General features: G+C 40.2%; 1 protein-coding gene across 2 annotated transcripts; it reads right to left on the reverse strand.

Moving 5' to 3' along the window:
* Window positions 1–589: 589 nt before the first annotated feature.
* Window positions 590–19,981, reverse strand: fbxl20 (F-box and leucine-rich repeat protein 20). Of its 2 annotated transcripts, none has more exons than XM_037792096.1 (16): window positions 19,835–19,981; window positions 19,405–19,603; window positions 12,151–12,212; window positions 11,279–11,333; window positions 11,073–11,147; window positions 10,148–10,242; window positions 9,983–10,051; window positions 9,795–9,890; window positions 8,921–9,047; window positions 7,452–7,526; window positions 6,632–6,762; window positions 5,668–5,728; window positions 5,489–5,533; window positions 5,350–5,406; window positions 5,031–5,243; window positions 590–3,769 (listed from the first exon to the last, which is right to left on the reverse strand). In XM_037792096.1, exons 2-16 carry the CDS (start codon window positions 19,444–19,446, stop codon window positions 3,662–3,664), a joined length of 1,311 nt encoding a protein of 436 aa, XP_037648024.1. In that variant the 5' UTR covers window positions 19,447–19,603; window positions 19,835–19,981; the 3' UTR covers window positions 590–3,661. The 2 variants fall into 2 exon arrangements, with proteins under 2 accessions (XP_037648024.1, XP_037648025.1); XM_037792097.1 differs by lacking the exon at window positions 19,835–19,981 and adding an exon at window positions 19,690–19,809.
* Window positions 19,982–22,230: the final 2,249 nt, after the last annotated feature.

The following is a 22,230-nucleotide window of genomic DNA, read 5'->3' on the forward strand; positions in this document are numbered from 1 at the left end:
ACATTGACATCGAGGTACAAACTGAAATGTTGATTAATGAGCACTGTCACTGATAAGTAAATAAATAAATAAATTCACAGTTCCAGTTAAAGTAAAGCATGTCCACTGATGTGTTTTAATGCTGCTTACTTGACCAGGTCCTCAATGGCAACTTTACCCTGGTTAGAAGAGGGGGAAAGAAATTGTCAACACATACAACACTTTTTTACAATCATTGCAAAGCGGTGTTTTGCAGAATAGCTACATTTGCAAACAGAAATAATAAAACACAAAACAGAAGTAATCCTACAACCGGCCTTAGAAATAATTAAAAAAACTGCCAGGAAAGAGAACAAACTATTCCTTTTTTATGACTTCCTTTCAAATAAATAATGTATTCCAGTCTGGGAACTGGTGGTTTACCCCACTTGACTCCTGACTAAAGCAAATCAATTTGACTCTGAATAGCTGGGAGATCCTGAGAACTGAAATCAGACTGAATCATTACAAACTGGCTCACTGCTGCCATCTGCTGCTCCAACAACACTAAATAACCTCTAGCCATAAAATGAGCTCAACACAAACCAGACAAGTCTTAATAATATAGGTATATATTTATTCATACGTACATATTCATTTATATCGGTTAATTATAAAAAAAAAAAAAAAAAAAGAAAGAAAAAAAAAAAAAGGAAAAGATTTACAGTAATTATATGAACTACAGTCATTGTCAATTGTTTTTGAAATTTCTCAGGTGTCGATCTACCATGAACACACACTGTAGATTCATCTCCTGCCCTCCGTCCTAATAATCCTCGACCTTACTCCAGTGTTTGGGACATGAAACAGACGCGTAAACAGGTGGAAGGTCTGACAGAGAGGGGTTTGATACGGTGAGGAAAAAGAAGTCTGGTGTTTTGCTTTGTAGTGTATTTTGTACCATGAAAAGACTGATGATATGTTGTTTATTTTGTACATATAAAACCATCAGGGAGAGGGTGGAGTATCGCTACCTGTAATCCATTCAAAGCGTTTGCCTTAAAGCACTCATGACTCAGCTCGTGCCACATACAGTGCATGATGAGGGCAAGCAGATGTTACAACCAGACTCATAGTCTAAATCCTCCAGTTCCTCCAGTTAACCGTCTTAACCCCCCGGAGCACGGCGACAGAGTACATTTCCGCCATTTTGACTCTTAGTTGTTCCCTAATCCCCCGTAAACCCCCATTCAAACAATACCGATCCAACTGGATTACACCGGATTCATCTCAGTTTGTATTATCCTTCTTGTCGTAGCCGTCAAATCTCAAACTGAACAGAATCATCATTCAGCGTTTCGCCTGCTGGCGTGCATCTTAAAACCACAACGAGGACATTTGAGAGTGATCAACATTCCACACTGGGTTCACCAATTTAGGTCTTGCTTGGTGCATTTGGGCAGGGTGCATTATGGGAGGGAAAAGCAAGGCATACAAATTAAGAAGAGGAAAGCACGCATATGGGAGAAAAATCTGCTAAAGCGGCACACGATGCCTGAACAGCCATCCCGAGGACTTCTCCTTGATGGAAACATTCAATAAGTAGAACCTACATCAAACATACATGAACTCCTCCTCAACTCACATTAAAAAAAAAACTCAACATTTATTACAATTGCACTGGCGCCAACACTTCCCCCGGACAAAGGCTACACTCTGGACATTTAGTAACAATAAACTCTTAATGAAAACACAAACACCATCAGATCAAAACTGAGGACTGGAAGAGGGGCTCAAACTCAACTTGGAGACACTGAACTCATGACTTCAAAACACAAAAGCAGGCGCAATCCAAACCACACCAAAACAGAAATGCAAAAGAAGAGAAAAAAAAAAGAGATCCAGAGGAAAATCAGAAAGAAAGACACATTTATAAAAAGGAAAATGGGAAGAAAAAGAGACACAGAATAAAACAGGTGCAAGTGCAGGAGAAGGTAATCCATAAGAAAAGGCTTCAATACTTCATAGGGCGGCGGGGGGCCGAAGTTCGTTATAGCCCTCCGTTGTGACAAAAATCGTTCCGTCATATCTGTCACCAGGCCAGAATTGTGCGCTCAAGATTCAGTTCCTCTTGCAGTGACTCCACCGGTCTGATCCGGTCCACTCCTCCTGCAGCGCCGCCGGTCCCAGACAGACGGAGGAGCTCACAGGTGTAACACGCTCCGTCCCCTGCAAGGTCTCATGGGTGTTGAGGAGTCGCCGATGTCGTCCTCTCACCGCTGCGCGTGGTTCACCAGAACCGGCCACTGATGCGAAAACAAGAGCAACTAAATGAAATCAAACTAACTGAAAATAGACGTACTTTTGATTGTTTTCAGTTGGCTTTTTCTTTCCATTGTTCTGGTCTGACGGCATGAATTTGTGTAGTGATGTCAGACCTTTTTTTTCTTCTGTCAAAAGAGCGTCTTTATAACTTTTTCTGTTGTGAGCTTTTCACAGTTCTTCGTGCTGGCTCAGTTTGACTGTCCAAAGCTCCAGCACATATTCTCAGATGTGTGAGCTTCGCCATAGTTCCCTCAGAAAGACCTCGTGGACAGAAACCTCTGCCCCGTCTCATATCATCATCTGTCGTTTCGCTGGCTTCGACTCTCGGACTCCACAGTCCTCGTATATTTACAATTAGATTTTAAAAAACTAGAGGTGTTACATGCAACATTTGGCATCTTCTCAAGTCCCCACTTGTGAGTCTTAATTGGTGTCCATTTTTTAGAAAAATATTTTTTCTCTTCAGTATATTGAAGCTTCTGATTGTAACAGAGAGACAGAGAGAGGTGAGGGTACAGGTGCAGCAAGCTCAGTGTGTGCATGATTTGTGTGTAGTTAGTAAAATGCTAGTCTTAAATTCTGAGATGGTCGTCTTTGTAAAGTGTCTCATCATTGCTTTAGGTGCAAATAGCTGCAAGTATGCTTTTCTTTTCTTTCTTTTTTTTTAAAATCACAAAATATGCTGCTTTCTGTGTGTGTCGGAGGTGTCGGCAGTTTACTGGCTGCATTGCTGCCTCCCCTTTTTTTTTTTTTTAAATAAACAGCCTGCAGAACGAAGCTAACACAGGTCTCACTCAAGTGCAGTTCCTGTCTAGAGGTAGCTGTCAAGTGACCTTCAACACAGAGGGAAGTATGTGTGAGAGGTTATTGAATATTCTGTTTAGAGGAAATGACTGTAATCTGTCTCAAAGTGCTGAATAAGTGAAGAGTATCACTCCCCCTCAAATACGGAACAATGTTTTTTATGTAATTCTTCATTTGATGAAGAGTTAAATCCCTTAACAGTGGTGACCACATTTGATTTTTACATAACCCTATTTGTAATACTGGTTTGTCCACTGAACACAGACCAGGAATGAGTTAATCTGTGTATATACGTGTGTCAGAAAGCCTGGTGTGTATGTGTACTGTGTGTGTGTGTGTGGTGGAGAGATTCGGGAATGTTTTTTGGGAAAGTTCCCCCAGACGCTGTAGCGTGTTTTGGCTCTCTCCCTCTCTCTGCAGCTCCAAAGGGTGGGGGGGAGGGGAGGGACACACCAGCATGTACTCTATGACAGGGCGCCGGGAGGTGGACAGCAGGTCAGGGGTCAAGTGACGGGCTGCGGGGAGCGTGTACGAGGGCCACGGGGCGAGGAAAGAGGGGGTTGTTGTCTTTACATCATAGCAGAACGCAGCAGCGGCAAAACCTCTGACGGCTGCCCCCGACGGAGGGCGGCGGAGTGACGGGAGCGAAGTACGCGTGCACTTTGATGTTAGGCAGGTGGGTCTGTGGAGAGGAGACATGGAAATATAGATGTGTTAATGGATCATACAAATACATGTGTGTTATATATTGTAGCATTATGTACATAATTGACATGTTACATACCCATTTATTTCTTATATTTCTTAATGCTTTAATATAAGAGCAACTAAAATGTCACAATTTCCTCCCCCGGGGATTTCTGATTCTGAAATAAAAGTTATTGAGAACAAACTCACGTCTTCCAATCCAGTCAGGCTGTGATTGATTTATATTCAAATTAAAAGACAAAGAGATCTGATGCTAATGACACCAGTTCTCTCCGGGCAGAGTGATCACTCACTGCGTGTACTTCACACCTTAGTTTTGATTCATCACTTCTTGTGGGTGGAGCGAGAGTTTAATTTGGACAAAGTGTATAAATCTCTGACATCCATCTAGAACATTCTCCTCTGATGCTTCGTTTATCAGGCTGATAAGAAAAGTGTATGTTTTCATTCAAACATAAATCTTTCATTAGCTGGCTTTAAGCTTAAGTAACTAACTAGCCCAAACATACAGTATGAAGCCCTGATCCAGGTCTGTCATACTGCTCCTTATGTGCCACTTTAACTCTTTCTTCCTCACTTGGAGACTGTAGCTCTCTATACTCGTACATCAGTATTGTTGTAAGACAGAATTTAGCCATCAATTATTATTTCCTGTATTTTATTAAAACCGACTGTTGCATCAGTTGTACGGGTGACTGGTCTCAGACTATCTTGCAGGTGAAGAAGCTGGATGTGGAGGTCCTTGGCTCGTGTATGGTTACACAGTGTCTGTGGTTTTGAAGCCAGTTGGATGTACTGCCAAATTCTCGGAAATGTCATAGGTGATGGCTTATGGAAGTGAAATGAATATTAAATTTATGGGCAACAGCTCTAGTAGACATGCCTGCCCTTAAAACTTGCGACATCTGTGACATCGTGTTGTGTGATAAATCTGCACATTTTAGAGTGACCTTTTATTGTGACCAGCCCACGGCACACCTGTGTAATAATAGTGCTGTTAAATCAGCATCTTGATGTGCCACACCTGTCTGGTGGATGGATTATCTTGGCAAATGAGAGGTGCTCACTAACACAGATTTTAACAAATTTGTGACCAAAATTTGAGAGAAATCCCTTTGTGTGCATAGAAAAGTCTTTCATTTCAACTTGTGAAGAATGTGAAAACCAAAGTGTATTTCTGACCTGTGTCCATATGAATCAGTGCTTACTCACTGTCATCAGCCCACACAACTCACCCTTAGTCTCTTGATGCCGGCGCGGGTGATCTGCTGGCAGTCATAGAGCTCGATGCGATCCAGACTGTGGCAGCTCTTCAGGTGCTCCAGCGAGGCGTCTGTGATCAGGGGGCAGTTGTCCAGCTCGATCACCTCCAGACGATCGTGAGCACACGGGCCGCTGCCGAGGTGCCTGATGCCGTCATCGGTGATCAGCTCACAGTGAGACAGACTCTACAGGAGGACCAACAACACAGGAGCTCCATTACTCAACCGTCTGCTAGAACAAGCTGTGATGTGGTGCTTGTAAACACGACAGGAGCGACAGCCACACACTCACCAGGACTTGCAAACGAGGGCAGTGGATAGACAGCTGGATGAGCGTTCCATCTGTGATCTGATGCAAAAATAAAAAAAGAGATAAATGTCATAACTGCATCTCCATACAACAACAGTGGAAACTGTATTTGTTTATTTACCTGCACACATTCTTCTAAATCCATCTTCTCAAGCTCATGACAATTCTGCAGCAGAGAAAGAGACGATAAACAGAAAGAAACTTTATGATCTGTGATGATGTTTAGGGACTAAAAACTAATGTGACATCAACTTCAAATGTTTAAATCTGTAAGCATGAAGTGTTTGATGCCACACTCACCCTTGCTAATGTAGTGAAGCCCACATCTGTAAGCTGAGAGCAGCGAGCCACTTCTAATATTCTGAAAGGAGAAAGAGAGGAGCAGAGAGTTATACATACTGTTACAGTCTGTCACTCTTTAAGACTTTAACAGGATCTGCAGCAGTAAGGCTTCAGATAACTTTATTGCAGAAAGGCCTATTTACATTCCTCTCCACGAGCTCCATTATCAACCCAAATCTTTACTGCAGGATTCAATTATTAATCAAGGTTTTATGATAATTATTTTACGAGAAAAATATTCATCCCTGCAAGCGATTTAATCTAAAAACGAGTCTTAAAATCTTGTTTGCAAGAAATCAAAAATTGGTGAGAGAAGTTTCACCCATTTCAGAAAAGTCTCTCAAAAGAAAAGCACAACATCAGTCTGTCAGGATCCAGATTGTCAATCAATCATTCTTGAAATCAAATTAAATAAATTGTACTCAACTGAAATTGCTTCACGGTAGTGCTGGGCGACATGGCTTATAAATAAAATCTGAATATTTTTAGGTTGTATCATTATATACAATATATATCTCAATATTTTAATATTTTCTCTAAAACAACATTAACTGTTTGATTTAACCCTTTGATGCGTGATCATTCTAGCAAACTATTCTGAAATCTCTGAGGTGTTGTACTGTCATATTGAAGTCAGACTGGTCTTTGGAAATGTATTCTTATTAAGTTTGACTAATTATTCACACAGTTGAAATTCAAATTTTCTCCGAAGTACAGTTTGCAGGCGGTAGTTTTTTTAATTTATTTAATTAATTAATTTATCGTTTAATATGTATTCATTTTGTTTTATTTATTTATTTATGATTGACTGATTGACTTATCAAATTATATAATATAATAATCAAACTTAAAATACATTTTCAGAAAGATAGAGTTTACATTTGCAGGGTCTGGAAAGTGGTGCATGGGTGTGTAAATTCACCTGAGGCGAGGGCAGTTCTGTCCCAGGGCGTGCAGGATGGCGTCTGTGATATTGGCACAACCCGACACACACAGAGACTGCAGGCGGTGACAACCCCGACATATTGTGATGAGGCCCTCATCTGTGATCTGCTGCTCACAGAGAGAGAAACTTTGTGTTTGTGTGTGTCACTTAAATCCACATCAACTGTGATATGTGAAAACATCCAAACTTTTCCTGTGCTCACCAGCAGCTACGCATCAAAAGCAATCAACATGTGACTTGACATATACTCCTGTGCCTTAACATCCAGCTAATGAGAGAAATGTCTTTTCTCACACATTTCCTGTAAGTATTGCTCAAGAAAACTCGGTGAAGCGGAGGCAGAGGAGGAACAGGTGAGAAATAGCTAGACAAGAGAAAAAGGAAGAGGAGGAACAACTGGGACAAGATTTGAAGATGAGTTGATGAGGTGTGATATTAGGAGGAGATGGAGACATGGAGGAGGATGAGAAGAGCATTCAGGTGGTTAGAAGGAGGAGAGACAAATACAACCAGAGAAATATGTATGCATTGTGTGAACAGGCTTCACAGACTATTGGCATCCAAAATGAGCTTTGAGTTGTAGAGCACAACGTGTACCATCAGTCTATCAGCCTGGAGAGTAACCAACAGTGTTTGTGTACTTTTTACTTTTATGCCAAAAGTCCAGATGCAGGAGTTTTATAGCAAGAGAGGCATTCCATTTACACTATACGAAATGTGTCTTGAAATGTGTTTTTCCAGATTAACTTGATTCATCTTCTAGTTAACTGTAATAATCTGTTAACTGTATACTTACTGAGCATGTCTGCAAGTTGAGTGTGACGAGCTCTGGACAGTGAGCCCCGATATGCTTCAGAGCCTCGTCCTCTAGCTGTGGAAGAGATGGACAGGAGGAAAGACAACATCTGAAATCAAATTACATTCATTAAATGTATAATAAAACATACTAAGATTATCCCTCTACTGTCACTGATATAAAGGCTTGTCATTAAATTAGAAACACCTCTTGATATAGCGCAATACAATTCGACGGCACCACAAACTACAGCTTCTAAAAAGGACCATAAAGTTGAATGTTAATTTTGTTAATGAAAACTATGACGAAATATGGTGTTCAACAAACTTTCTTTCCATGACTAAGACGAGACGATGACGAGACGGCATCTAGATCATTAAATACTAATGGGGACAATATCAAACATGCAATATCGCTGACGAAAAAAGACTAGACTAGACTAGAAGTAGTGTAAAAAATAAAAACTTTCGCTCAGTCCCATCTCTGTGTCTCCGGTCCTGACAATTGTGCTACCATAATGCATAAAGTTGGCAGTTTGCGGGTCGGGTTTGGGCGGTTGGTTAATGCATATTTTTGCATGTTGGGCGGGCGGAGTGGCTCTCATAACGGGCCAATGGGTGCGACTGAACCAACTGAGTAACTGCAAAACTGCATTCTTAATCATTCAACCTTTGTTTTTCATCAGATAATGATAAGATAAAATCTTATGTGAAATAAGTTTGACTTAAAAAACTAAATTTTTGGTTTGGCTAGACTAGATTGACTGAAATGTTCAATATACTCTAATGACTAAAAAAGGACATTTGACACAGGACTAAGAAGGACTACTAAAATAGCTGAAAAAATTAAGAGAGAAAACATTTTGACTAAAAGATGACTAAAATGGAATGACTTTTCGGCAACTAAAACGCTTTACGTCTTAAAACTAAATCGAAAATAACTGCCAAAATGAAAATCTTCGAGACCCGAGTATGATTTGTTTTGTTCTTTAAATTAATAATCTGTGACAGCTTCATAGAAATATACGTGGTCGTATTTTCACACTGTAGTGTTGTCTGTTGATAGAACAGGATGGTGATTATATGAAGGCGTTCACATTTGCTGTAAACAGCGTCTGGCGTGCCTTTCCTCAGAAACATCTTCTGTTGCACAGGAAGTGATGCATTTTATGTTTGCAGTAGCGGCAGCTGTGTTCTACTGGAATGAAAATAAGAGGAACTTGGTAGTGAGAACGGTAAGTGATGGCCACTATGATGAAACGTACAAAAGACAGAGCCACCTAGTGCAGTGTTGAGCAATAAGAATGGTGCATTCAAGGAGTCTCCAATGAAACCAAACAATACAGTTCTACAAATTAAGTTGCTTTCAGATTTATCCAATCAAATTCTATACTGAATCATTGTGCTCTAATCATCGCCAACATCAGCCCTGGTCTGCATCTCCAGATCCTACTAAGCCCTGAAGCATACCTGTGTGCATCCTTTGAGGAAAAGGCCTTTGAGTCCAGGACAGCAACGCACCAGGGCCTGGATGCCGTCCTTAGTGACCTGATCACACCAGGAAATGTTGAGCTGCTCCAGCAGGGGACAACCCTCACTGACGGGAGGAAATTAGACAATGTGAGAGGTGGAAAACAAGCAAGAAAAGAGATGGCAAAAGAAGAGCACAGCCATGAGAGAGGGGGAGACTTTCATTTTTTATTCAACTTTCAATGCACATTGATCAACATCACTGTAAATGTGCCAGTGTTAGCCAGAACGCTAATTTTCAACTGTTGTCCTTCGGCCTGATGTTAAAATTGGCCATTAATACAACAATTAGGGCTCTTTCAAAAGCCAAAGTCTGTTTGGCTAGTCCGAATCAGAGTGAAATTGATATTTTTGGTAGGTTTTCTATTTAGTCTGGTTAGGTTTCACAGTTCACAAATTAGTTCCAAACCAGAGTACAATTACTGTGTTCACAACCGCCCAAACGAACCGCATCAGAGTTCGATTTAAACGGACTAGATGTTGGATTATAAAAACGCCATAAAACACACACATAAAATTAGAACAGGAGTAAGCAAAACATGCTGAACAGAATAAAAAGCTTAGAGGAGTAAAGCAACATCATGCAAAGTAGGACATTTAGAAAGAAAGAGAGAACACAATATGGGGAAATCTTCCTGATATTGAGTTAAAGTACGCTTTGTGCAGTCCACATACATTACTGTATGCATAATGTATTTATATATTATAATATTTAATTTGTCACTGGTGTAGGTTTAACACAGGAAATCAATGATGGTGGTATCTGAGGGTGTTGAATAATATAAGTATACATGACAACGCTGACCCTACACACCTGAGAGCTTTGAGCGACAGGTTGGTGATTGAGGTACAGGAGGCGAGGTCCAGGTGCTTCAGCTTCGGACAGAACTTACTGAGGCTATTACACGTGCTGCAGAAGAGAAAGACAATGAGCCTTTTCAAGGAGAAGTAGCATTATGATGATACACTGGCATCCCATAATAACGCACTAACATACTGTACCTGTCAGTGATCTTGGTGCAGCCGTTCAGACTAAGCAGCTCGATGTTCCTGCAGTTCTGAGAGAAAGTCCTACAGAAAGAAAACAAACAGAACTTGTCAGAACTTCTCCCCAGGGTCTGAAGTAGAACTACAATATTTGTGAGGCTGAGTCCTCGCCAAACTCACCTCAAGGCGCTGTCACCCACGCCCAAGCAACCCCGCAGGCTCAGCTTCCTAAGGAACCCCCCACATCGCTTTGAGATGTTCTCCACCACCCGGCCCTGCAACGAAAACAATCCACTCAGCACACCTTGATTTGTGCTTTACCTTTCAACGCCCTGACACACCAAGCCGACGGTCGGCAGTCGGACAGTTTGGGGCCGTCGGTGAGCGTCTGTCGGCTTAGTTTTTGCGGTGTGTTCCGTACTGTTGGCTCTAGTCTGCCCGTGTCAAGACTTTTTTTCAGCCAATTCAGCATGTTGAATCAGCTGCGGAGCCCGTCTGTGAGAGAAATCACTCCGATTGGCTGTTAAGCTTAAACTAATCAGTGCACGAGAAGAGAAACGGAAGTGAGGAAAGCCAGCAAATGAGTAAAGTCACACACAGAAGGCTCTTCTCATTTTTCATCTTCATCTCATCTGATCATTCCAATACACGGATATTTTCGACATGGCCATCTGGAATGAAGCCAAGTGGTGAGTGAGAGTGATGTGAAAATGGCCACCAAACGCGGCTTTATTTCATGTACGTATCATACAACGGCTTGTATATACGCCATCCTCTGTCTTCCAGTTTTTTCTTTTTGAATGACGATTACAGACTACCGTGACCTGCTGGTGTGAAGAGTTATTACATCTCACGCAGACGCAGAACGTACGTGCTAACTGGCTGTCGGCGGTAGTGTTTGCGGTGTGTTCACATGCAACTTGTCTGCCAAAACAAAAGCGACGTGAGACAAAGGCAACAGTCGGCCTTCATCGCCGCTGGTTGTTTGTTGTTGGGTTGGTGTGTCTCGGTAAAAATAATGACAGATTCTAAAGGGGAAAAAGTACACAGCAAAGATTGAAGTTACAGGTAAGAAGTAAAATAGATGGAGATCAGATTTACTCACCTCAATGTCCCTCTGAAAGTCAAAGAGGTCGATTCGTTGCCAGTTGCTGCCATCCAAGGCCAGAACATTCCAGGACTGAGAGCAGGGGAGGGAGAAACACACGTTTAGGGTCAAGCTGGTTCTCAAACAAACCACATACACACTCTAAAACACACACAGACAAACACGCATGCATGCACACAGACACCTTGTGAACACAGACTCACCCGTGAGACCTGGGCACAGCGACAGAGTGTCACCACATCCAGAAAGGAGAAGATTCTGGAAGAAAGACAGGGACGGTTTAGAGACCCTGATCCCCGCTGCCAGAAGCTTCCTCTTTACACTAAACTGCCCAACTCGACCCTGCTTCTGCTTCCAACTCACAGCAACGGGGGTGTGAGTGAATCAGCTAATACTGTCTTTGACTGTAGGCAGGATAGATGTGTTTACCCTGTACGCAAGATAGATGTGTTTACTCAAAGTGGGGTCCTGGCGAGGAGGAAGACGCGCAATCTGCTTCTTGAGGAACAGAGCCGGAAACTTACTATAAGATCCCCTCAATGCAGCAAAAAAAATGTGTAAGGGTTGAAGCAGTGAGTCCAAGCACAGCATGCCAGCCTCACAAATCAGGGCGCCGGACCTGGCAAAGCAGCACAGAGTCAGCAGCCGCAGCACAGGCAGTTCGGTTGGCAAGGCCGAGGCTTGAGTTATGGCCTTCATTTTCTGTTTGCTCATGGGCTCTCCTTCTTTTTTTTTTTGCCTGAACTCAATTTGAATGCTTTATAGCCTCAAGCATCTGTTTCTAATTACAGTTCTAACATTGGGGGCGCAGAGTAGGGTGGGGAAACTCGCATCCTGGTGGTTAGTTTTGTTAAAATATTTGCTAAAGGGCGAGTGAGCATACAGTATATGATGGTGAAATGCACAGTGTGTGTTTGTGTGTGTGTTTGGGGTTGTAGAGGGAGGAGGGTGCTGCATTTGTGTATGATTGGATGTGCTGATTGGGAGCGAAGGCAGGGTGGCGAGTGTGGAGTATATGCAACATGCCATTTTTGCTTGAGAGATACTGATTGAAGTGTTTTGTAACGTCACTCACCGTAGCAACAGCTCCTTAGGCAGCTTCTTATTGATGACCGCCTCATCACTGTTTGTGAACATCTGAAAGATTGCAGAGGATAATATTAGTCCTGGCAGCCTGTTTTTAACATAGCTGGGGCCTCCCCTCCATCCACTCACCTCACTCAAGGACGGCCCCGGCATATAAACAAGGATAAATGATCGTAATCTCATCAGCTGAGATAGATTCAATGTCAAGTCATGGAAAACACTGAGGTGACAAGAAGATAAAGCAGCGCAGGAGACTGGAATTTGTGTCTTCTATGCAAAATCAGCAGGATACTGTTGGACTTTGTAGTGTCGACTACAGAGCTGTGATGGCCTCTGCTTCCATGTTATCTTTTTAGTATGCATGTTTTCCCTTTACTTCCTGTGTTGTTTAAACCAGCAGCTTCCACATCAGCATGTACAGAATGTACACTGTAATTAGTTACAATTAGGGCTGTCAAAGTTAATGCAATAGTGAAGATACACGAAGGAGGCTCAATAATGCTTCAAGCTTACGCTAAATTTTGGCGAGGAAAAACTGGCATGGCCATTTTCAAAGGAGTCCCTTGACCTCTGACCTCAAGATATGTGAATGAAAATGGGTTCTATGGGTACCCACGAGTCTCCCCTTTACAGACATGCCCACTTTATAATAATCACATGCAGTTTGGGACAAGTCATAGTCAAGTCAGCACACTGACACACTGACAGCTGTTGTTGTCTGTTTGGCTGCAGTTTTTCCTGTTATGATTTGAGCATATTTCTTATACTAAATGCAGAACCTGTGAGGGTTTCTGGATAAAATTTGTCATTGTTTTGTGTTGTTAATTGATTTCCAATAATAAATATATACATACATTTGCATAAAACATATTTGCCCACTCCCATGTTGATAAGAGTATTAAATACTTGACAAATCTATCTTTAAGGTATATTTTGAACAGATGAAAAATGTGTGATTAATCCAGATTAAATATCTTAATCGATCGACAGCCCTAGTTACAATATTCCTTTTGTAACTCTCAGACGAATTGCTCCAGATTCAATTGCATGCTGTGTGCGAGTGCAAATACTAGCCTATAATCCACAGAAAAAGCCTCCGTACACAAGAAGACAATAAATCAGCATTTATTAAGACCCAGCTACTTAGACACAAACAATTATTGAGGACTCCAGGGTTCTTATAATTTCTGGGAAATAATACTCCGTTAGACTGTAAAATGTAAGACGTTAAGACGATGACATTTGTTTGCATCCACTCATCATCACAACGAGGCGAATGAAGCGACATCTGGCCCAATCCATTTTCCTCCATAGACTTAGAAAGATAAATCTAAACCAGGGATGGGGTAATTGAGGGGTGGGGGCTTTGGTGTGTAAATAAAAAGGGCACATGAGGCAAACATCTGTGACAAGATCAACAAGGAATTTGCACGTCCTTATAGGTACAAATATGAAGCATCCATGATCCCAAAATAAATGTATTGTGTTTAAACACGGGTCCTAACAGAATGTGCTATTTTGATTATGGGTGTCTGTCTTAAAACCGCATTCACAACACAGCTTCAGATTTTGACACTTAAACAAACCTATTCATCAGCTCATAAACACAAACTGACAGGTCTGCCTGTTTAGAAATCCAGTCGCTCTGGGTCAAAGCTTCTCTTATGTCTCTCTGATAAACATACAAACTCCACACACGGCTGTCTGTGCAGGGGCTGCCTGTCAGCGCAGACGTGTAAAATTTTTGAGGGAGTAGGAAGGGACAGACATTTTGCGTTTGGATTTGGAGCAAATTGACTCTGACAGCTTGCCCTCCAAAGCGCTACTACTTTCTGGCCAAATAATCCAGACAGGGCCATTTCCAAAGAACCAGATGCGCATGGTCAACGGGCATACACTGTCCCCTTTTGTAATGTAACATAAAATGAACCTGATGCTGCATGAATGTGAGCATTATGTTTTCTCCACTGGTCAGCTATAGCCAGTGAAGCAGGCCTGGCAGGAGGTAAAAAGCTGGGTGAGCTGTAACCTCCAGCTAGACATCAACAAAAAGTGATTATATTTTTAGAAAAACACTTATTTTGCCGTTTCCTGAATAGACCCGATGCTCGGATTAAATTTATATTAGTTTGACACTATGAGTTGACATTAAATCAGTGGCTAAATTTGGTTCAGATATTTAGTTTACATCATGGATGTAGTTAAGGACAACTTATATATAAAATACCCAAAACACAGGCCATTAACAATTAACAGAATGTTTAAACTGCTTCAACAAGTCTTACAACAATACACCCAATTGTACAAAACGTATTGGTAATGTCAATCACAATATGGTTATTATTTAATATTAATTTTAATTGGGAAATGATTAGGGGTGATTAAAGCCTGTCTCCTTTTCAGAAGGCTGTAGTCTTTTGTTTAGGGCTGGTATACAACAGAGCATTATGTACTACAGAGCAGTAAAGCCAGATGAAATACAACAGGAAATGTCTGGAAATGCCCGTCAAAGTAAAACTCTCCCTAGCATACAATGTAGTAATTGGGTTTGACCACTGTGCATTATTGATGACCTATATTAGTAACTATTTCATCTTTGATCTCAGGCTTTTTACAATTAGCCTTCTGGGCTAACTCTGGACTATTGAAATAAGCAAATAGACTGTATTGCATTTGTAAATGTCCTCAACACCTTCTTTAACAGAGTTGAATCACTGAATACAAAATGTTGCCATCAAATCGGAGATACAGAGTTCCACGATTCAATAAGGTTAGGCTGAATCACTCTTTAGTGCACAAGTCAATCCTAAAATTAAATATGGAGCCTAATCGCAGATCAAATGTACGTTGAAGGGTCTTGAATATATTGTTTGCGGTGATTGTAATGTTATGTTAAATGTATGTATTCTTGTTTGCGGTGACTGTATTGTTATGTTAAATGTATGTATTCTTGTTTGCGGTGACTGTATTGTTATGTTAAATGTATGTATTCTTGTTTGCGGTGACTGTATTGTTATGTTAAATGTATGTATTCTTGTTTGCGGTGACTGTATTGTTATGTTAAATGTATGTATTCTTGTTTGCGGTGACTGTAATGTTATGTTAAATGTATGTATTCTTGTTTGCGGTGACTGTATTGTTATGTTAAATGTATGTATTCTTGTTTGCTGTCTACAATTTTTTTGCTGCTGAGATGCAAGACAAATGTCAGACTTGAGCGGATGTAAAAATATTACATCTTATTCCGCACAATGACAAAATCAGTACAGTACATGCAACTTCAAAATCCTAAAGGTTGGTATTCAATATAGGATTCTTATGGACTGACAGCATAGTTCCCCATATATAAAGAATAATGTATCACATCACTGCTCGGAAATTTTTCTGACCATGACTTTTTCAGACAAGATTAGCACCTTTGTCAGATTGTTGTTATACTTACAGGCGTAATACAGGTTGATACATAGGCACATTGGACATATTGTATTGACTTACAGTGTCTTCTTAAAGAAATTGTGTTGTGAAGAGGGTTTTGTAAATACATCAAAAATATACACAATGAAATCACCTTTCATGTAACAGCCATGCTAGACAACTTGAAGGGAAGACTAGCAATGAAATTGTAAATTCATACTAAAAGATATAGCCCGGGCCAGTGGTTCTTGGGCTGCACATTAATTGAATATTATGGCGAGCACAATTTTGGCTTCTCACAATTAAATGAACATTATTGCCTGCGATATTGACGTTTAAAATGTGAGAAAACCCTGCTGCATATCAAATAAAGCGTTTCCTAAACTAACAGCCAGCCACCAGCCGGTGATCAAGATGTTTTGGCTTGACTTTTGAGTGTAGATATTAACTATATAACCAATGGGTTTATGATTAAATTAAGAACATAAAATTGTTTATTTAGCTCTTATTGTTGCTGATTTTGCTCTGAAATGCACCACATTGAAGCATTTTAACTTTAAAATGTAGTTAACAAAAGGGTAGGGTAAAAAATATTGCAATGTCAGCTTTTTCCGACATCGTGCAGCCCTAATTTGTACATTAGCAGGAATGTAGCACATTTGTATTCGTATACTCAAATCAATAAATAATCTTGATATCAATATTGATCAAAATAATTGTGATTATCATTTTGGCCATAATCGTGCAGCCCTAAGTGGTTCCCAAACTTTTTCACATCAAGGACCCCTAAACTGACACAAATTAGACCAAAGACCCCCATTTGATAAAATGATGGCCTAGGGTTCCCCATCTTATAGGATTTTTAGATGTTTTAAAACAGAAAAATGACCAAAATATACATTTGGAACCCCCTCAAAGTGTGACTTTGAAAACCGCTGGAGGAGGCTAGTAGCTCAGTCCATAGGGACTAGGCTGGGGAACCGGAGGGTTGCCGGTTCAAGTCCCCGCATGGACCAAGTACTGAGTGTGAACTGGTCGCTGGAGAGATGCCAATCTCTTGGGCACTGCCGAGGGGCCCTTGAGCAAGGCATCAAACCCCCAACTGCTCGGGGCGCCTGTCAGGGGCAGCCCCCTCACTCTGACATCTTTCTCATTAACGCATGTATATAGGTCCTGTTAGTGTATGTGTATCCTGTATATAAAGAACACTTTTGTCCATCAGTCCATCTTGTTGCTAAATAATAATTAATGTGCTGCTAAAGACATGTAAATCAGATGGTAGACAGATGGTAATTTTGTAATGGGTTATGTATGAATAATTGTAATGTGTTTCTTTTTGTCTGATGGGTCTTACTTGTCTGTCTGTCTATCTATGGTAATAGTATGTATATTGTATGTGTACTTTTTCTCAAACTAAGCTGCCTATGGATGCAAAATTAATTTCAGTGCAGACTGACGATAAAGTTGTATCGTATATAACAGTGAAAAAATTGAATTTGCCCTCGGGGATTAATAAAGTGCCTTTCTTCTTCTTCTTCTACCACCTCAACAGTAGCCATCACTTTTTAGTTTGTTTTTATTTTCTAATAGTTAATGTTTTTATAACTGTTTTAATTATGTTCTTTTGCACTTTGTCACAATGTTCTTGAATGTTTATGTAAAGCACTTTGAATTACCCTGTTGCTGAAATGTGCTCTACAAATAAAGCTGCCTTGCCTTGCCTTTGAAAATCACTGGTGGAGGCCACCACCTCAACAGGAGCCCCAAATAAGAAAAAAAATCTTATTTTGAAGTCAAAGTCGCAACCACTTCCGGTTTCCTCCTAGCCCAAAAAACCCCCCTTCAGCTTGACACCAGCAGCTCTCCACCGCAGCTGTCGGGCCAGAAGGTAACGGCCTGAAATCTTCTGAGTCGTCAGCTGTTGCACCGTTAAAAATAAATAAAACCACACACACAAATCCCACGGTATCTATCTGGGGGATTAAACAACACCAAGTGCTCGAAGCTACACACACACAGCCCGATGTGCCCGGGCCGGATACACACACAAGTACACGTTTTCAACAAAATAATGTCAGCTATGCTTGAGCCTGCGACACAAAGTTTACACTACTTACTACATAACAACAGCACCAGTACTGTATGTGTTATGTAGGCTGGTCCTCCTGGTATCAGTGCAGATTGGTGGTGTGTTAAACTGTTGGTGATGGCTTATTTGTTGATATGCTAACATGTTAGCAGTCAGGCCCCCAACAACAACCGCAGCAGCCATGGATATATGCACAACAACCCCCCATAACAAGTCGTATAAAAAAGCCCTGCAGATATTAAAACAATTATAAATAAAACAGCTTCTTTAGAAAGCTTTCCTTTATAGCTTTAATGTGTTAATATGTGCAGACAGGGAGCTATCCTCGGCTAGCCAGCCAGAGTCTTTGTTTTGACGGTGCTAAAGGGAAGCGATGACAACATGTTAGGACCTTTAAATGTCTCTACATTTATTGATAAACAGCACATTAAACTTAGTGGAAAATATAGATTTGTGTCAACTAAAATGACATGCCAAACCTAAGCTAACCATATATGCTTGAGCAAAAACAACAGACCTAACCAACAACCGCAGGGGCCATAGATATATGCACAACTAGTCCCCGAAAAATGTCCTTTAAACAGCACACCCCTGCAGATATTAAGATATTAGAACAATTATAAATAAAACAGCTTCTTTAGAAAGCTTTCCTTTATAGCTTTAATGTGTTAATATGTGCAGGGAGCTATGCTCGGCTAGCCAGCCAGACCTTTTGTTTTGACGGCGTTTAAAGGGAAGCGATGACAACATGTTAGGACCTTTAAATGTCCCTACATTTATTGATAAACAGCAAGATAAACTAAGTGGGAAATATAGATTTGTGTCAACTAAAATCACATGCCAAACCTAAGCTAACCATATATGCTTGAACAAAAACAACAGACTTAACCAGGCCATGAATATATGTACAACTAGCTAGTCCCCAAAAAGTCGTATAAAAAGCAACACCCCTGCAGGTATTAAGACAATTATAAATAAAACAGCTTCTTTAGAAAGCTTTCATTGAAGCCTGAATGTGTTAATATGTGCAGACAGGGAGCTATGCTCGGCTAGCCAGCCAGAGTCTTTGTTTTGACGGTGCTAAAGGGAAGCGATGACAACATTTAAGACCTTTAAATGTCCCTACATTTATTGATAAACAGCAAGATAAACTTAGTGGAAAATACAGATTTGTGTCTTCAACTAAAATGACATGCCAAACCTAGAAGCTAGAACAAAAACAACAGACCAAACCAACAACCGCAGCGGCCATGGATACATGGATACATGGATATATGCACAACAATCTCCCAAAACAGTCGTATAAGAAAGCCCATCAGATATTAGGACAATTATAAATAAAACAGCTTATTTAGAAAGTCAACAAATGCCCTTTCCCTGTATCTTAAACGTGTTAATATGTGCAGAGAGAGAGCTATGCTCGGCTAGCCAGCCAGAGTCTTTGTTTTGACGGTGCTAAAGGGAAGCGATGACAACACTTTAGGACCTTTAAATGTCCCTACATTTATTGATAAACAGCACCATAAACTTAGTGGAAAAATACAGATTTGTGTCAACTAAAATGACATGCCAAACCTAGAAGCTAGAACAAGAACAACAGAGCTAATCCCAAACGTTTGACTGCGGAAGCTGCAGCACCATGAAGCGCAGTTTTAACAATAAATACAGTCACCATGTTAGGCCCTGATATCCTAACGTGTTTAACGGCTACCATTGAATGTGTGTCAGCGTCTAACTCACCTCAAACCGGCTCCGCGAAACCCCGTTTACCTCCTTCCCCATGTCGGTTTCGCTGCTGGTTACCGACTCAATGAACTCGGTGTAGCCGGAGAAGTGAAATGCAGATACGGGCCCTCTTCCTGCCGATTCCCCTCCTCGACTATCATGCTACCGTCCTCTCCGGTAGCTCCTGTGGGGTGCGATGTCGATGAGTTTCGGCCTGTAAAAACAAAACGGTTCTTGTTTGTGCTAAAATATGAGCTACAAGGCAGACAGTTCTTCTTATCTGCTCGCTTCTCCTCTCACCTCCTCCTCCCCCTATTCCATCCATCCATCCATCCACACACAATAGGGATATAAGAACCTGGCAACCCTAAAATGGAGCTACGCCTACAATCACTTAGAAATAATAATGAAATTGCGCAAAAGCGACTGCCTTTAGGCTACTTACTTGTAGGCTGGTCCCTTTAAATCAAAAGCTCGCAATGCGGGCCCAGTAGCTGAGGAGTAAAAGATAAATAATAGGCCTATCAAAGCGGGGTGTCAACCTTTTGACAGCCCACGTAGCACGAATATACAGTACCTGGCAATAGAGGCAACAGGGTTCAGGGCTCCCTATAATAAGAATACAAAAGTTTGATCTCAGGTGGTGGTAGATTTTGACACCACCCAAGACAAAGAGACCAATTAGATTATGTGATAATATACATATTTTATGCTTTCACCCATACTTGAAATAACAAATAGGCAGTTTATGTCTAATAAGCTTCCACCTGCAGGCCCTGTCATTGAAGTTTGAGCCATTATTTTTCTCACAATAAGATTCGTATGTGTACTATAACATACACAGACAATGAGGGGGAGGGTTTGTCCTCTTATGACACATTAACCATTTAAATGCTTATTAATTTGTCTATACTGTATTGCATTTATTGTTCTCAAACATATATAACTTTGTTATTGCTGTTTGGAAAACGCCACTTCCTTGCTTCTCGTTGACCACGCCCCATTTGACAGCGGATCCAATCAGCTTCCAGGACGGCTGCTCGTCATACTGCGTAATCATACTGAAAAACACATGCTTGACAACAGTTCAGTGCCACAATCAAATGTAATATGGGGACTTTTTTTAATGTCTAATGTGTTTTATTTCCCTCTTTTTTTAAAAAAAAAAAATTTGTAATAGAAACCCTACAGGGTTCAGGGCTAGATCCTATAATACAAAAAAAAAGTTTGATCCCAGGTGGTGGTAGATTTTGACACCACCCTAGACAAAGAGATCAATTAGATTATGTGATAATATATCATACTGAAGAACACATGCTTGACAACAGTTCAGTGCCACAATAAAATGTAATATGGGGACTTTTTTTAATGTCTAATGTGTTTCTTTCCTTTTTAAAAACATTTTTTTTTGTAATAGAAAACCCTACTGTACCTACAGTAATTGTAGAAATTGCTGCTGCAGGTAAAACTATCATGTTGCCCGTAGAAATTAAAGTTTAGTTATAATAAAGAGAATCAAATATGTAAGTTTCATCACACACTTATTTTATTTCCATGTATTTATGAGGTCCAGCTGATAGCAGACACTTGTTATTTTAATCCATCCAACAGCTAAGTTAAATGTAGTCACCCTATTTATTTATTTATTTGCTTTCAAAGTTAACTACTAAACAGTGGTTAGTTGATAAGTTCAGAGCATACATTGAGATGCCATACTTTATTGTCTTGTAATATAAGGCCCAACTGAAACAACATAAATCCAGTACCAGAAGAACAGGTGTGGGAAGTTTGACTTCAGTTACCATTGTTATCAACTTGACTTGGCTCACATTATGAAGTGCTTATTAAAGACTATAGCTTGCTATTGTATATTCCTTGTTCAACTAATTTATGTTTTAATGCATGATTTACTTAATCCTTTGATTGAGATATACTTAAGAAAAATATAAATAAGTATTCTTGCCTTATAGGCCTACAGAAAGGTATGCTTGGCCTGTAGTAGTAGTAGAAAAGTCTACGTATACTTGGCTTATACTGACAAGTATACAGAAAGGTCTAAGTATACTTGGCTTATACTGACAAGTATACAGAAAAGTCTAAGTATACTTGGCGTATACTGACAAGTATACAGAAAAGTCTAAGTATACTTGGTTTATAGACTTACTTGTAATTAATCTTTTGATCGAGATATACTTAAGAAAAGTATAATTAAGTATTCTTGCCTTATAGGCCTACAGAAAGGTATACTTGGCTGTAGTAGTAGTAGTAGTAGTAGAAAAGTCTAAGTATACTTGGCTTATACTGACAAGTATACAGAAAAGTCCAAGTATACGTGGCTTATACTGACAAGTATACAGAAAAGTCTAAGTATACTTGGCTTATAGGCCTACTTGTAATTAATCTTTTGATCGAGATATACTTAAGAAAAATATCATTAAGTATTCTTGCATTATAGGCCTACAGAAAGGTATACTTGCTCTGTAGTAGTAGTAGTATTAGTAGAAAAGTCTAAGTATACTTGGCATATAATGAAAAGTATACAGAAAAGTCTAAGTATACTTGGTTTATAAGCCTACTTGTACTTAATCTTTTGATCGAGATATACTTAAGAAAAATATAATTAAGTTTTCTTGCCTTATATGCCTACTGCTTACTTTTGAGCCTATTAAGCAGCACCTACTATAAAAGTTATGCCCTTATCATGTCAGTTGATATTGGGCATATTCCTAAACACATTATCAATTAAATTAGCACAAACCAGATGGATGACACATGGAAAGCTTGGAGCTCTCAGGGCCCTATAGGGCAGTTGCCCACTTTGCCTGTTAGTAATCCAGCCTT

This window comes from Sebastes umbrosus, chromosome 14 (assembly GCF_015220745.1).
Source record: "Sebastes umbrosus isolate fSebUmb1 chromosome 14, fSebUmb1.pri, whole genome shotgun sequence".
NCBI lineage: Eukaryota > Metazoa > Chordata > Actinopteri > Perciformes > Sebastidae > Sebastes > Sebastes umbrosus.